General features: G+C 41.9%; 1 protein-coding gene across 1 annotated transcript in view; it reads left to right on the forward strand.

Annotated features, from left to right (window-relative positions):
* The window catches only part of Clnk (cytokine dependent hematopoietic cell linker), a 166,085-nt gene that overhangs the window by 144,056 nt on the left and 7,395 nt on the right, over nucleotides 1–14,634 (forward strand). Inside the window, exons 15-16 of the mRNA XM_075943700.1 lie at nucleotides 5,775–5,908; nucleotides 11,676–11,753. Of these exons, the coding sequence (XP_075799815.1) occupies nucleotides 5,775–5,908; nucleotides 11,676–11,753 (212 nt within the window). The remainder of the gene's footprint in view (nucleotides 1–5,774; nucleotides 5,909–11,675; nucleotides 11,754–14,634) is intronic.

The following is a 14,634-nucleotide window of genomic DNA, read 5'->3' on the forward strand; positions in this document are numbered from 1 at the left end:
AATACATATTTTGCCTCCATTACTTTCTCCTTCCATCAACAAGCACACATCATAATGCATGGTCAGGACTTGAAATGTTGCCATGTTTAAAGATAGAGAGTAGAGACAGCCCTCTCCTTCCACTGACCAATGCTTCCCCATCAGTTTACTCAGCAAATACTCGTTCTACTGAATAGAAGTTTACTTCTGATTCATCAGACGAAGCCATGCGTCATGTGAGAAGATGATGGGCCATCCACACTCATAGATTGACAGTTTACTGGAGCTCGGCCACACACTGGGATCCATACAGATGCCTTCAGGGCAGGCAGTCATAAAGGATAGTGAGCTCCACATCTCTGAAGATGCTGATGTCATTATTGTTACCTAACAAATGGAAAAAGAATCTCGGATAGGTTTAGGTTGTTTCTGGGTGGTTCACTTACAGATAAACACAATGGGCCCAATGTATTGATAAATTAATTCAAGATAAACTATAAAGAATCTCAGTAAACAGATCATGTGTGTGTGTGTTATACACATAAACTAGAAGAGGGTTCAGAAATGTCTTCTTATATGCCAAAATAGTAATAATATTTCTCTTTAGAGTTGGAAGTGTGGATTTTTCTTTTTGTGGGTGTGTGTTTGTATTTAGGCTTGTTTTGTTCTGTTTTCCTTTGGAAAACATACATATGGTTTTTTCCCTATAAAGTTAATTTTTAATTATGTACAAATATAAATTAAAATTTTCTGATAAGTACTGACATAATGCCTGATTTTAAATGCTGTACTGTAAGTGGCAACAGAGGAATGTAAGGTTGTCTCTCTGGTAATACTAACCACGCTCATAAGTTAGCATCCCTGGGCTGATCGCAAGGGTTAGATTTTGGGCCGACACACATAGCTCCATAAGAATTTTAAAACATTAGAAAGTGTTCACCGCAGTGCAGCTTTACCCCAAACCATTTTTAATCAGGCTGTTTTGTCTCTTGGGATGTCAACTACCCACCCCAAAATCTTTTCTACTGACCTTTCGCCAATCCCTTCATTGCTGTCACCTTCCCGCTTTCAGGCTCCATATGAGTGATCAGCCTCAAATGTGAAGCCTCGTGTGGGAAGCTCTGGAAGCTTAGCTGCTTTCATTCGGAGGGAGGAAAACCATGATGTGGTGGGATACAGACAGCATGCTCAGAACTGCTCATTTATTCATTCATCATCCCACACGGAGCCGAGCCAGCGGCATTCGGAAGAAAATAGTGTGGCAATTTTGCTGTTTCATTTCCCTAGATCTGTGAACAGACTACAAATGCATAATTATTTCCAAATGCTCTTTGTAAAAATAGGACCTCTTAAATATTTAAGCAAGGCATACGGGGTTGAACGATAATGAATCAGTTGCCATAATATCATAAAAATTTCATAGTCTCTGAATTCTATAGGACACAAAGCACAAACTGAGTAATAAGAAATGCTGATAATGCTGATTTTTCCCTCTCAAGTTTGTTTTTACTGCTTCAAGCCACGAAGTAAAGATAGTCACTCCCATTTAAATAATATGCCCCCTGCATTCTGCTCTAGGATCACTTATAAGAAAGTTTTTAAGCCAATGTCCTTCTCACAAATACAGGTCTGTAGGTTTGCTCTGAGGACTGCAGGGCATGTGGTCCCCATCTTTTACATGTGATTCCTCAGTGCCCTTAGACTGTGGCTATGTCATCAGCACACCACTAGGTTTTTAAGTCAGCTTAGGTCTGACTTTCAAGTGATCTGTTTCCATGCTTGTCTCCTTCCATGTTTGATGCTTGCCATGATTGTTGAAATTTAGGTTATTTTGTGACTCTTGGCTGCTCAACTTTTCACTCACATTTTGGTTTTCTTCCTACATGTACTAGATCCAACTCGCCTTTACTTCCCATGTTTCCTCATTGTCTGGGAGGTATATTTTTCAAAAGTATTCTACTCTTGGTTACTCAACATTTTAAATAAAGAGATGTTTAAAATAGCTGAAAGTTACATTCTCTTTCCAAACAGTACCAAAAAGTGAAAATAGTTTAGCGGTATATATTCTATACCATTTCAAGGTTAAGTTTTATTATTTATCAACTGAAATTTTAGGAGGGAAATCTTTAGCTTTCTTCTTGTTCTTTTTCTTGTTGTTTTTGGTTTTTTGTTTTGTTTTGTTTTTTCAAGACAGGGTTTCTCTGTAGCTTTGGAGCCTGTCCTGGAACTAGCTCTTGAAGACCAGGTTGGCCTCGAACTCACAGAGATCCACCTGCCTCTGCCTCTGAGTGCTGGGATTAAAAGGCATGCACCATTATTGCCCAGCTATTGTTCTTAAGATCATAAATTGGTAGGTAAAATTAACTTAGTATTATAAATGCATTTAGATTCTAAGTGATCAATCTTCTTCTTAGGCCTTGGTAGTCCCAGCTTCTCAGTAGGAGAACCGCAAATGCAAGGCTTTCGTGGAATACAGAGTGAGTTCATAGCCAACCTATGCAACTTAATAAGGCCCCATTTCAGAAAAAAAAGAAGAACTAAAGGGTGTTCTAGAGTATTCTAGGGACATTTTTCAGAGGTTAATCATTTGCTTAGTATGCACAAAGCCCTAGGTACAAGTCCCATTTAAAATACACACACACACACACACACACACACACACACACACACACACACATTCTTAGGCTCAATAAAAACCATCATCACTGGCACAATTAAAATAAAACTTTCAAAATATCAGGACTATTTTTTGTTCTTAGTAAATATTTGCCGAAACGTCATTTCATCTAAACAAAGTTTTGGGTCAAAAGTAGCTCATACTCCTGAAGTTCTTGCTCAGCTGCTTGCCAGGATGACAACCTAGTCATATGTCTGATACTGAGGCAGGCTATATGCTTATAATGCTGACCTGACTTCCAGTTTATAAGTGTTCATTCTCTCTCTCTCTCTCTCTCTCTCTCTCTCTCTCTCCCCCCCCCCTCTCTCTCTCTGGAGTCTAACTATGTAGCCCAGGGTGGCCTGGAGCTCTTTACGTAGACCAGGCTGACCTCAAATTCAAAGAGAAATGGGGCTCACTCAGCAGTGCTGCGATTAAAGGTGTGCACCACCACACCTGGTTTATTTGTTGCTTTTGCCTGGTGTTTTATTTACATAGTGTTTATATATACTATTATGATTTTATGGGGTTTTTTTTAGGTATTCCTATCTTAAATTCTAAAATATTCACAAATGTCTTGGCTGTGCTTGGCTCACCTCCTGACCTAAATGTCAAAAACTCCAGCCTTGGTTTCTGTTTACAAGAGTAACATGTGGTGCAAATGTTTCATTTTGGTTGAAGTATGTAGAGAAAACACCATATCAGAATTTGACAAATGGTGGTTCCTTAATGATGACATGCCAGGCAAAACAATAACTTTCTATATTCTATAAAATGGACAAGTTTATTTACATTTCAGTTCACTTCTAATCCAAGCATGGCAAATTGTAGCATCAACATATTGGTCAGTTAGAAATAATGGTTCATAGACATGATCCAGACTTCCAGTGTTAACATGTGTATGAGCCACCCTTTTCCCTCTGGGAAAATTCTTGATTTAAAAAAAAAAAAACAAAAAACAAAAAACCTACAAAGCTAAGACTTCCTCTGACTTGAAACTTCAAGTCCATGATTGCTGGACTCCATCACTCTCGGGGCTGAGGCGAGGCCAAATATCACACAGTATGTGATGGAGCAAAGCTGCTCATGGGTATCAGGAAGCAGAGTGAGAAGTGGAGTCCAGGGATAAGGCAAACCCTTCAAAGGCACGCTCCCTGTGATCCAGTTCCTTCAAGTAGGACCCACATCATAACAATCTATGAATTCATCAGTAGATTAACCCATGAAGAGGTCAGAGCCTCATGAACCAATCACCTCTCGACAGTACTACAATTTGGGATCAATCCTACAAGACACACCCTTGACATAGATAACATGTTTGTGTCAGTCAGACGTGCCGCATTGTGGCAATACATTTGTGTTCGTGTTTTTAGTCTCTATCCATGGTTGCCTGGCCCTGTCGCTTTGGGCCTATGATACAGCAGAGCATCATGGGAGGGAGTGTGTGATAGAACAAGTCTACTCATTTCCAGTCCAGGACCCCAATATCCTGTTCAAGAGCACAAGCCAGTGATTGAATATCCTCCAGCTAAGGTTCATCTCCTAAATTATCTGCCACCTCTCAAAAGTATCCCATACTGTGGCTCAAACCTTCAACACACATGCTTTGGGGATCCAGTTACTATCTCAACCACACAGTGTGTCATTACATAATATACTCATATTATTTGCAAATAGTACCACCAATCTCATGAGAAAAGTCTATCAGGATACTATTGTGTTAGATGCAACTTCCCAGCTTCCAACATATGGCTTAATGGTTTAAATTTATGATCGACAATACCATCCCCTTGTGTTCTATGAAATGACAAATTTGCTTTATTCATTTTAAATAAAGTATCTGCTGAATATCCAAGTCTACATTACCATAGTTTCTCTATCAGCTGCTGTTCCAGGTTAAAAGAAAAGATATTGTAGCTTTCTTAGATTACACTTAGAGTTTTTTAATGGTATTTCCCAAGCTAGGAATGGTCATAGTAGGCTTAAGGAACTGAACGGAGTTCATTACGGCCTGGGTGGAGTGGGTAATGTGGGAAGGATGAGGAAAGGATGAAGAAAGAAGGAGAGAAGGAATTTGGAGCCTTTAAAACAGAAGAGAAAGGACTGGAGAGGTGGCTCAATGGTTAAGAGGACTGGCTGCTCTTCCAGAGGACCCAGATTCAATTCCCAGCACCCATATGATAGCTCATAACTATCTGCAACTCCAGTTCCAGGGAATCTAACACCCTCACAAACAATTCACCTAAAGTAAAAATAAATTATTGTCATCATCATCATCATCATCATCATCATCATTATTGGTAGTGTTTTTCCAGACAGTGTTTCTCTGTAGCCTTGGGTCTCCTGGAATTCACTCTGTGGACCAGGCTAGCCTCATACTCACAGAGATCCGCCTGCCTCTGCCTCCCAAGTGCTAGGATCAAAGGCATGCACCACTACACCCAGATAAATAAATTATTTAAGCAAAAAAACAGATGAGAGACTATTTTATTTGGGAGTGGGTAATCATGGAAGGATTTTTAATCAGGCTGAGTAACTAAATCACAGTTACATTTCTCCCTCTCTTTCTCACTCTCTCTCTATCACGTGTGTGTGTGTGTGTGTGTGTGTGTGTGTGTGTGTGTGTGTGTGTGTGTGTGTGTAGGCCCACACAGAGGACAAAGGACACCTTCCACCTTATTTGAGACAGAGTCTTGGAGGGTTGGGTTTTTTTTTCTAGTGTACTTTGCCAGGTTAGCTGGCCTGCAAACTTCTAGAGATTCTCCAGTCCCTGTCTACCATTCCCCTGTAGGAATGCTGGGATTACACCTGCTCACTAACATCTGGCCTTTTCATGGGTTCTGAGGATCTGAACTCAGCTCACCACACTTATGAGGCAAACACTTCTCACCCACCTAGTCATCTCCCCAACCACACAGTTACAGTTTTGGAAAATTACTCCCAGTTCCCAGTATAAAGAGAGTGGGCAAGCTGAGTGTGGAAGCAAGGGAGTCATTCAGAAGACATTGCAGTCCATGGTGATAGGGTTTGTCTAGACCACAAAGATGGCCAAAGACAGAAGTGGTGGGCCCAGCTTCCTGTTGGAAGGAGACAAGCTGCAACAGCAATGTGATTTCATTTAAGTGCAATCTCTTCCCAGGCAAAACAGACAGCATGCAACGCTGTCTGCCTCAGAGATGCCAAACTGCAGTCAGGCATGGCCCTCATGATCAAGTGTTGCCCTATGAAAACACAAACACAGGAAAACCTGTCCCCACCAAGCCTGATGAAAAGGTAAGGTGGGAGCTTCTATGCAAGCCTTTCTAACTGTCCTTGGCATCCAGTGACAGCTTGCTGGGAAGGCCCAAAGCAAATCATTGTGATTGCCATTAATTATTTCCCATATAATGACAAATCAGTGGGTTTTAATGTTTCTAAAATGTTTCGTTGACTCATAAGTCATTACTCTTTCACTAGATTTTTAACGTGCATGTTTTGCTGATTCTCAGAACATTCTGTTTTTTAATTGTAGGGGGTGGGAGGGCAGGGCTGAGAGAGACTTAGACTTGTATTAGTTAAGTTTCATGGATGATTAACTGGAATTTGAGTACTAGAATCATTTCCCATCCAAAGATTTACAGGTCACATTTCAACTTCAGTTGAGCCTGACAGCCATTTCCTGAGCACTGATTGTGTGCGTCAGCATGAGGAGTCTGGATCCCGGAAACAGAGGAGAGCTAGAAATGACTAATAAGTGGCTTCATTTGTCTTCATCTGTTTCATGACAGCTCCCTAAAACCAGCTCTGTTCACACAGTCGCTTCTCGGTTTACCTTGCACTCATGGTTCCCTCTAAGGAGGGGAAGCTCTTTGTGTCCTATCTGCTCTACCCTCCATCACCTATGCCACTACTTACCCACAGACAGCACAAAAGAAGATGGCATTGCCCTCATTCAATAGCCCTGACTCATGGGTGCCCCAGAGCTTCTCATGGCTTGTAAGCAAAGCATCTGGGATCTCTGATCAATTTCTTGTAAGCCCTATAGGATCTCAAGTTTCTCTGCTTGGCCTTATAATTAATCCCTACCTGATTCTCTAGTGGTTTCCCAATCTCTCTATGGACTCTGGAATTCTCTCTCATTTTCCCTTCGCATGGACCTGAGTCTTTGTCACTCTGCCACTCTCGTAAGCCTTAGGATTCCTGGGCTCTAACTCATTTTCTATGTAAGACCAAACTCCTCCCAGAGCCAGAGTTCCAGGGCAACTCAAAGTCTACATTAAGACCAAACTCCTCCCAGAGCCAGAGTTCCAGGGCATGAGAGGAGCCTGGACTAGATCAGGATGTTCCTATTTTCAACAGCTCAACAAATCTTATGACTTGTGACAGATCTAAATCCTCTCAATAAAGATATCTGTGTAATATTCAGCAAATTGGCTGCTTTCACTTTCCATTGCTATGTTAATGGTTTTCCAAGCCGTATTCCAGAGCACAGACAAAAAGTAAAATGGAGGTCTATTACTGCATTCTACTACAGGGCACATCTCCAAAAGAACTGAAAGCAGAGCCCAACAGGATTTGAGCGTTCACATTTATAACATTATTTATGATAGTCAAACAGCAGGAAGAGAAGACAGGTGTCCATTCACAGACAGAGATAAACGAAACATCACACACACACTGTCTCAAGCATAAAAAAGTCTGGCATGTTATATATGAGTAAACTTCAAAAGCATTACCCTAGGTGAAGTAAGAAGACACTAAAGGAGAAGCGTATCCCTTCTGCTATTCATGGTTCCTAGAGCACAGAGACATCCATTAGCAAGGTGGCTCCCCAGAACTGGGAAGGAGAAGGCAGTAATGGGGAGCTGTTGTTTAGTGGGCACATAGTTTCAGCTTGGGAGGATAGAAAAATTCTTGGAAATGGATAATGGTGATGGTTTTAAAACAATATAAAGGCACTTAATGTGATGGGTTGAGCACTCAAAGTGGCTAAAATAGTGACTGCTTACACTGTGTATATTTTATTGTGCTTTTAAAAAAGGTATAGCAGGATCCCACAGGCAGCCTACTAAAGGTTCCCAGAGTAGGGGGCTCATGTCTTCTGTTGAGGGATGACTAGAAATGCCAGCACTGGTATGACTGCTCTAATACCAAGCATAATACTCTGCAGTCACTCAGAGGACAAGAAAGGACTGAAGATAAGCTTGGCCTGTCCTCACTGTCATTCAGAAGCCACCAAGGGCTTTAACAAGCACCAGTCTACACCCTATGGCCCTCATAACCACATCTTGAAATAGCCCAAGTTGCCCTAAGCTGCAATGTCTAAGACAGTTCTCAACCTGTGGGTCACAGCCTCTTTGGGGGAATCAGATAGCCTGCATATCAACATTTACATTACAATTCATAACAGTAGCAAAATTATAGTTATGAAGTAGAAACAAAATAATTTTCTGTAGCGGTCACCACAACCAAGGACCTGTATTAAAGGGTCATAGCATTAGGAAAGCTGAGGACCACTGCTCTAAGGCATCTGTTAGCTTAAAGGAACTAATCAGAGTAAATGAAATTCACCATGGCGAAGCCTGCCCAAGCTCTGAGCCCAACCAGGAGCCCCAGAGCCACCACCACAAGGATCACAGTGACTACGGTGACCATGGCGACCACAGGGATGGGAAGGCTCACACTCTAGCAGGGAGCTGTCTCAGACACTTACTTACTGGGATCCTTCCTGAGCTTTGCCTAGAGCAGCGCCTTGACCCTCCTAGCACTGATTATCCCTCAAATAGAAAAGCTTACTACAAAAGGGTCTTCAAACAAGAGAAGAGTTAGTTTCAATTTTATCTGTGTTTATAAAACCAAAGAACTACTTAAGATATTGCTTATATGCAATAAATATCAGAAATTGAAAGTATTATGTACAGACCCATGACTTTTGACAAATGAAAATACCAGGCTAGCCACTGTCCTGGTTCAAGAAATACTTTTCCACTATATCCCAATATCCTACCAGCTCCTATGAAGCCCTCTCTTCCTCAGGTTCCAGACAGCAACTCTCTAATGTGGGCCTGCTTGGTTTCTGTCCTCCCACCAGATCCCACAGCCAGTAAGTCCCAAAGAAACCACACAGAGACTCTACATTAATCATAAACTGATTGGTCCATTAGCTCAGGCTTCTTATTAGCTTCTATAACTTACATTAGCCTATTATTCTTATCTGTGTTAGCCACATGTCTTAGTACCTTTTTCCTCAGGGCAGGTCAGATCTCGCTTCTTTGGTGTCTGGACAAGATTGCGGAGGAATGGGCTTCCTCCTTCCCAGAATTCTCCTGTTCTCCTTGACCCACCTCTACTTCCTGTCTGGTTGTCCTGCCTATACTTCCTGCCTGACTACTGGTCAATCAGCATTTATTTAACATATAATTGACAGAATATAGACAATTGTCCTGCATCACCCCCCCATAGTCCTTTTTTTTTAATGGGAATGTGGGCATAGTATTCCAGGCTACTTTCTGCTGGTTTGGGGTACTAGTAATCTTATGGGGACCTAAAGAAAATTTAGAATTATGATCAAGACTGGACTGGAGTATCCTGTGAGTCTTGATCATCTCAGGCAGCAGTCTTGAATCTGTTCTGGATGTAGAACTCAGACATCTGGGCCATCTGTTCCTACCAGATATTTCTCAGGTGGTCTTCCTTGGTCAAACCTGATTTTTCTTAACTCAGAATGAATCCACAGCCTCTCATTTCTTGTGGAAACAAAATCAAAATCTCTTCTCCAAAGTAGCATACCTTTTGACTTCAATTTTGAAGTCAAGGTATTTTCAAAATATCTATCTTGGATTAATTCATCAGCATTTATAAGTAAATATCTTTTAGCAGCTGTTGCTCCTTCCTCAGCATTCAAACAATTTAAAGAGAGCATAATAACATACAGTATCCAGATTCTCTGTGTATTTTCCATCTTTATGTGGCTTTACTTTAACCTCTATTTCTTTTATTTTTACTCTTACTTTTTGAGACAGGTTCTTTGAATATCTATGGCTGTCCTGGAACTCCCTCTGTAGACCAGGCTGTCCTTGAACTCACAGATATCTTCCTGCCTCTGCCTCCCAAGTACTGAGATTAAAGGTGTGTGCCACCACACCTTAAACTCACAGAGGTCTGTCTGCCTCTGTCTCCCAAATGTTGGGATTAAAGGTGTGTACCACCATACCCAACTACTCTCTTTCTTTGTTTATTATTTTAAGGACTTTAATCTTTAACCTGCATATATTTTTAACACACTGTAAACCATTTAGAGATTTTCTTCATCTTTGACTCTCTCTTTACTGTATATCTCTTTTTTATGACCACATGAGTTTTTAATTTGCTAAGCAATATGGAGAGGATTAAAGCCATAGTTTTGGCAGCTGAATTCAGCCCATTCCTTAACGTTCTGAAATTCCAGGCTCAGAGCCATGTTTATTGCCACAGCTCTATGGGGCTTCAAGGTCCTTTCCAGCAAGCAAGCTGCAACAATGCATTCACAAACAACACTCAAATGCTCTCTCTGTAGCCAGACCTCCTGCCTCACAACGAGTCAGAGTTTGCACTGGCAGGATGGCCCAGAAAGCCAGCATTTTAAAATGGTGTGGCTTTTTTCCTACTATCATTGAAAACCAAAAAGCATGTGGTCAACTTTTATCAACACCATTTAAGTGTTTCTTGGCAGGACCTCTTAAAGGAGCTGCAAGGTTTTACAGTTAAAGCTGAGTCAGGAAGCCTCTCTTAAATGAGAGTGTTTGCCTTTAGCAAGCAGAGCCAACCCGAGAGAGTGCTGCTATCAATAAGCCATGCTTAATTCTATTATTTTATGTTTAGAATTAGTTCCCAAGCTCTGTCAGGCTTTATGTAGATGCAGTCATCCACATGTTGGGCACTATTCTGTTGACTGAGGTTTCTTGTCCTGCCCAGTTCCCGCAGTTGTTATGTCCCAAAAGAAAGTCACACAGAGGTCTATATCAATGATAAACTGATTGGCCCATTAGCTCAGGCTTCTTATTAACTCTTATAACTTACATTAGCCCATTATTCTTATCTGTGTTAACCACATGACTCAGTACCTTTTTCCGCAAGGCAGGTCACATCTTGCTTCTTCAGTGTCTGAACAGGACTGTGGAGGAATGGGCTTTCTCCTTCCCAGAATTCTCCTGTTCTCCTTGACCCACCTCTACTTCCTGCCTAGTTGTCCTACCTACACTTCCTGCCTGGTTACTGGCCAATCAGCATTTATTTAAAATATAATTGACAGAATATATTCGATTGTCCTGCACCAACTGCCCTGTCCTTCCTAGAAAACTGTCTAAACAGAACAAGAGAGTGGCATTTTTTTTGTTCCCAGCTTTGTTTCCCTGAGCATAATGCTTTTGAGATTCACTCCTGTGGTTGACTGTATTCTGTTTCCCGCTAATTATGTATTGTACTCTTAATGAAGGAGCATGCCTGAATGTCAGATACAGGAGGACTATGAGACTATATATAAGCCCAGGGTAGCGTGTGTGTGTGTGTGTGTGTGTGTAATATTGGGATGGTAGACACGTATGGTTGGCAGGCCCATGATCTGAGGACATGAAAAGAAATGCAGCTGCAGTTAGGTAGGAGCAATGCATGCAGGCCAGATGGCATATACTTGTACCCATCACTGGATGGCTCATGTTGGTGCTGGAAAGACCAGACACTTCATGGAAGACCAAAGACTTGATGTCACATGTCTGATTTTGACAACCATGTGGCAGATTTTGACTCATCCTAACTGATGGACAATTTCTGGCCACTCCCAATGACCACTCTCTTTTTACCCCTATCAGTCAGCATCCCAGCTATGGTTGCTTTTGTTGTGTCCATCTTCTTCCAGCATTAGTAGGCATTTCCAGGCTCCAGATCAAAATGTTCTATGCTGAATATCCATCAGTTTGTCTGTGATTGGACACTGGTGGAACAAAAGTAAAATCTGAATTAATTAGTCCATAATCAATAGCTTCCCTTTGATCTTAAAATATTCCTCATTGGATTTGTACCATAGGATGTCCAGAAGAATGAATGGTACATTGGAGAATACAGTCGCCAGGCAGTAGAAGAGGCACTAATGAAGGAGAAGAAGGTAATGCTCCTACGTTGTTCCTGTGGCCATTGCATTTATTTCTACATGCAGACACACACAAAAGTAGGAAGAGGGCTTGGGATGGGGGGCTCTCTAGAAGAGGAAGGGGGTGAGAAAAGATAAGGGAGTACAATTTCTAGTTTCTTCAGGGAAAACTTTGATGAAAGAACACTAAACATACAGACGAAATTGTGGCTTTAATTTTCCTAGAATGCAGAGATATTTAAAATGGCCTCACACCTAAGACTTGGTTTTGTCACTTATCAGATGTGACCTTCCCAAGTTCATAAACAAGGTTAGCTATTGATTATTTATAAAATTAAAATCAGTTTGTAAAAATATCAGTAATGAGGGAGCCACAGGAAAACCACGGATGGCATCTGGGGTGCAGGAGTCACAATGGGCAGTGCCTCCTGCTCGCCTCAAATTTCATCCCCTCACTAAATGTGCACCTATGGCACAGCTGGGTCTTTCTATCTCACTCCTTCAGGAAAGGAGCAGGGGTCATGAAAACTGCGATCCAGGATATGACAGGTCATGCTGCAGTAACAGATCCCCCCCCCCAAGATCTCTGTCATTTACCACATGATACTCTTTCTTTACCGCACACCAGATTCCAGATAAATTTATTTGGTCTGTGTGAGGCACTGTGTCCACAGTGTGCTTCTGCCTTTCCACCCTGGCTCTCCATACATCTCCCCAGGAGTAATATACTTTACCTTTTCCTTCATCAAATTCATAGGGAGGTGCCAGCCTACCACATAACCCAAAGAACAGAAAAATTTGAATGACTGCCCATTCAATGCGAGGGACACTGGGTTACTCAGAAATAACAGATAGCTTCTGTTGTTTAAGAACACAAATTCTCAAACAGATTTACTGCTGAATGTGAAAACACAACATGAATGAATCTGTTAATTAGTGAATAAATCACGGGTCTCCAACCCATCTAAGAAAACATAGAATTGATGTAAAAAGTAAATTACTCATCAGTTGCTAAGATAAACAAAATTGTGGCCATTCCCCACCCCACATACCATGTCCTAAATCCTAGAACCTGTGAATGAATCACTTTATATAGAAAAGGGAACCTAGAAGATTAAGTTGAGGATTAAGATGAGAAGGTTATCCTGAGCCGAGTGGCCCCTTGTGTTCCCCAATAAGAGGGAGGCAGGAATGTCATAGAAAATATGTGATTATGGAAGTAGAGGTCGGACTGATGGGGGCACCAGGAGCAAAGAATTCTGGTGACCTCTAGAGACAATGAGAGCCACAGACACAGTCTCCATACCCCCACACTAGCTCTAGCTCAGAGACCCACATTGGACTTCTAACCTCCAAAACTATGTAAAATATGGCTTTACTTTTAAGTCACTAATTTCATGTTAATGTGTTAACACTTGCACTATAGGAAAAGAAGATTGCCTGCAAACCTTCATAACCCTATCAGGAATAAGTGGAACTATCCCGTTTCATAGGCGGGGAGGCTGAGGTCAGGGTCTCTGTCATAACAAAGATTAGTACCCATTTCACCAAGTCTCAGCTGCTTCCAGCTACCATGACAGTTCTCTGCAGTGGGATGGAGCTTGAGGTTTACTGGTCCCCTGTCCTAGGATCTCTAGCCCCTCCCTCTGTCATGGCCTCGGATGTGGCTGGGCTCTGCTGTCATAGGATGGGGCACGGTGATGGTAGACCCCAGGCAAGGCTTCCTTCCATTACCCACTGCACTACTACAGACACGCAGTTGGACTTTCATCAGAAATCAACCTTAGAAGACCCAGATGTGAAAGCCCACATGTGAACTGTGCAGGGAGAGCAACGTTCAGGCCATCTGGCATTGCTGTGGCCAGGCTTGGTGCTCCTCAAATGCTCCCTTCCTCCATGTGTGCCTATGCCGCCTCCTCCTCAGACACAGAATGGCACTGTCTACACTAAATGACTGTGTTTCCCTTTTCTGTTTGCATCAGCCTTGTCAGGAAGTGTTTCCCACTTGTGAGAGATAATTTAATTTAAATGAAAGATCTCCCAGATTTATTTTGACAAGTGCATTGCGGAGTTTAAGAAGACAAACCCAAGTTTGGCCCCAATTCTTGGCCCCCATCCGCCTTCCTGATCTCTGGCAGGGTTCTGTGCTGGAGCCGTAAGCCTCTGCTTCCAAATGAACGCTTTATGCAGAGAGAGCCACAGATGGTTCCTCATCGCCCTCAGTGGAGCAGAAGTCACCACACTTAAATTGTTAGACTTCGAGCTTGACTTTCAGGTTACCATTTGCTAACTGCCCAACCACTGTCTACATGTGACCAAGAACAACTATAAATGCAGGCCAACATACAATTGTTAATTTACTAAATCATTATGAGACTTTTTTTGTAACTTTTTAAAAAGCTTTATTTGAGCTGGGCAGTGGTGGTGCACACCTTTAATCCCAGCATTCAGGGAGGCAGAGGCAGGCAGATCTCTGTGAATTCAAGGTGTGGTAGCATACACCTTTAACCCAATACCTGGGAGGCAGAGGCTGGCACATCTCTGTGAGTTCATGGACAATATGGTCTACAGAGTGGGTTCCAGGATAGCCAGAGATACACAGAGAAACCCTGTCTCCAAAAAAATTTTAAAAAGCTTTATTTATATTATTCTTATTCAAGTGTGTGTTTGTATGCACATATGTGTGGGGTGCTCACAGAGACTAGAAGGACATGTCTGATCCCTCAGAGATAGGCATGATTTTGTGTGCTGTCTGATCTGGGTGCTGGGAAATGAACTAGGTTCTCATGACAGAGCAGCAAGGGCTCTTAATGGCTGAGCCATCTTTTCAGCCTTTCTTTTTTCCTTTGAAATTTTGACTGCTCATTTCTCAAGCATGAACTTTGTAGATGACAAC

This window comes from Microtus pennsylvanicus, chromosome 12 (assembly GCF_037038515.1).
Source record: "Microtus pennsylvanicus isolate mMicPen1 chromosome 12, mMicPen1.hap1, whole genome shotgun sequence".
Taxonomy (NCBI): Eukaryota; Metazoa; Chordata; class Mammalia; order Rodentia; family Cricetidae; genus Microtus; species Microtus pennsylvanicus.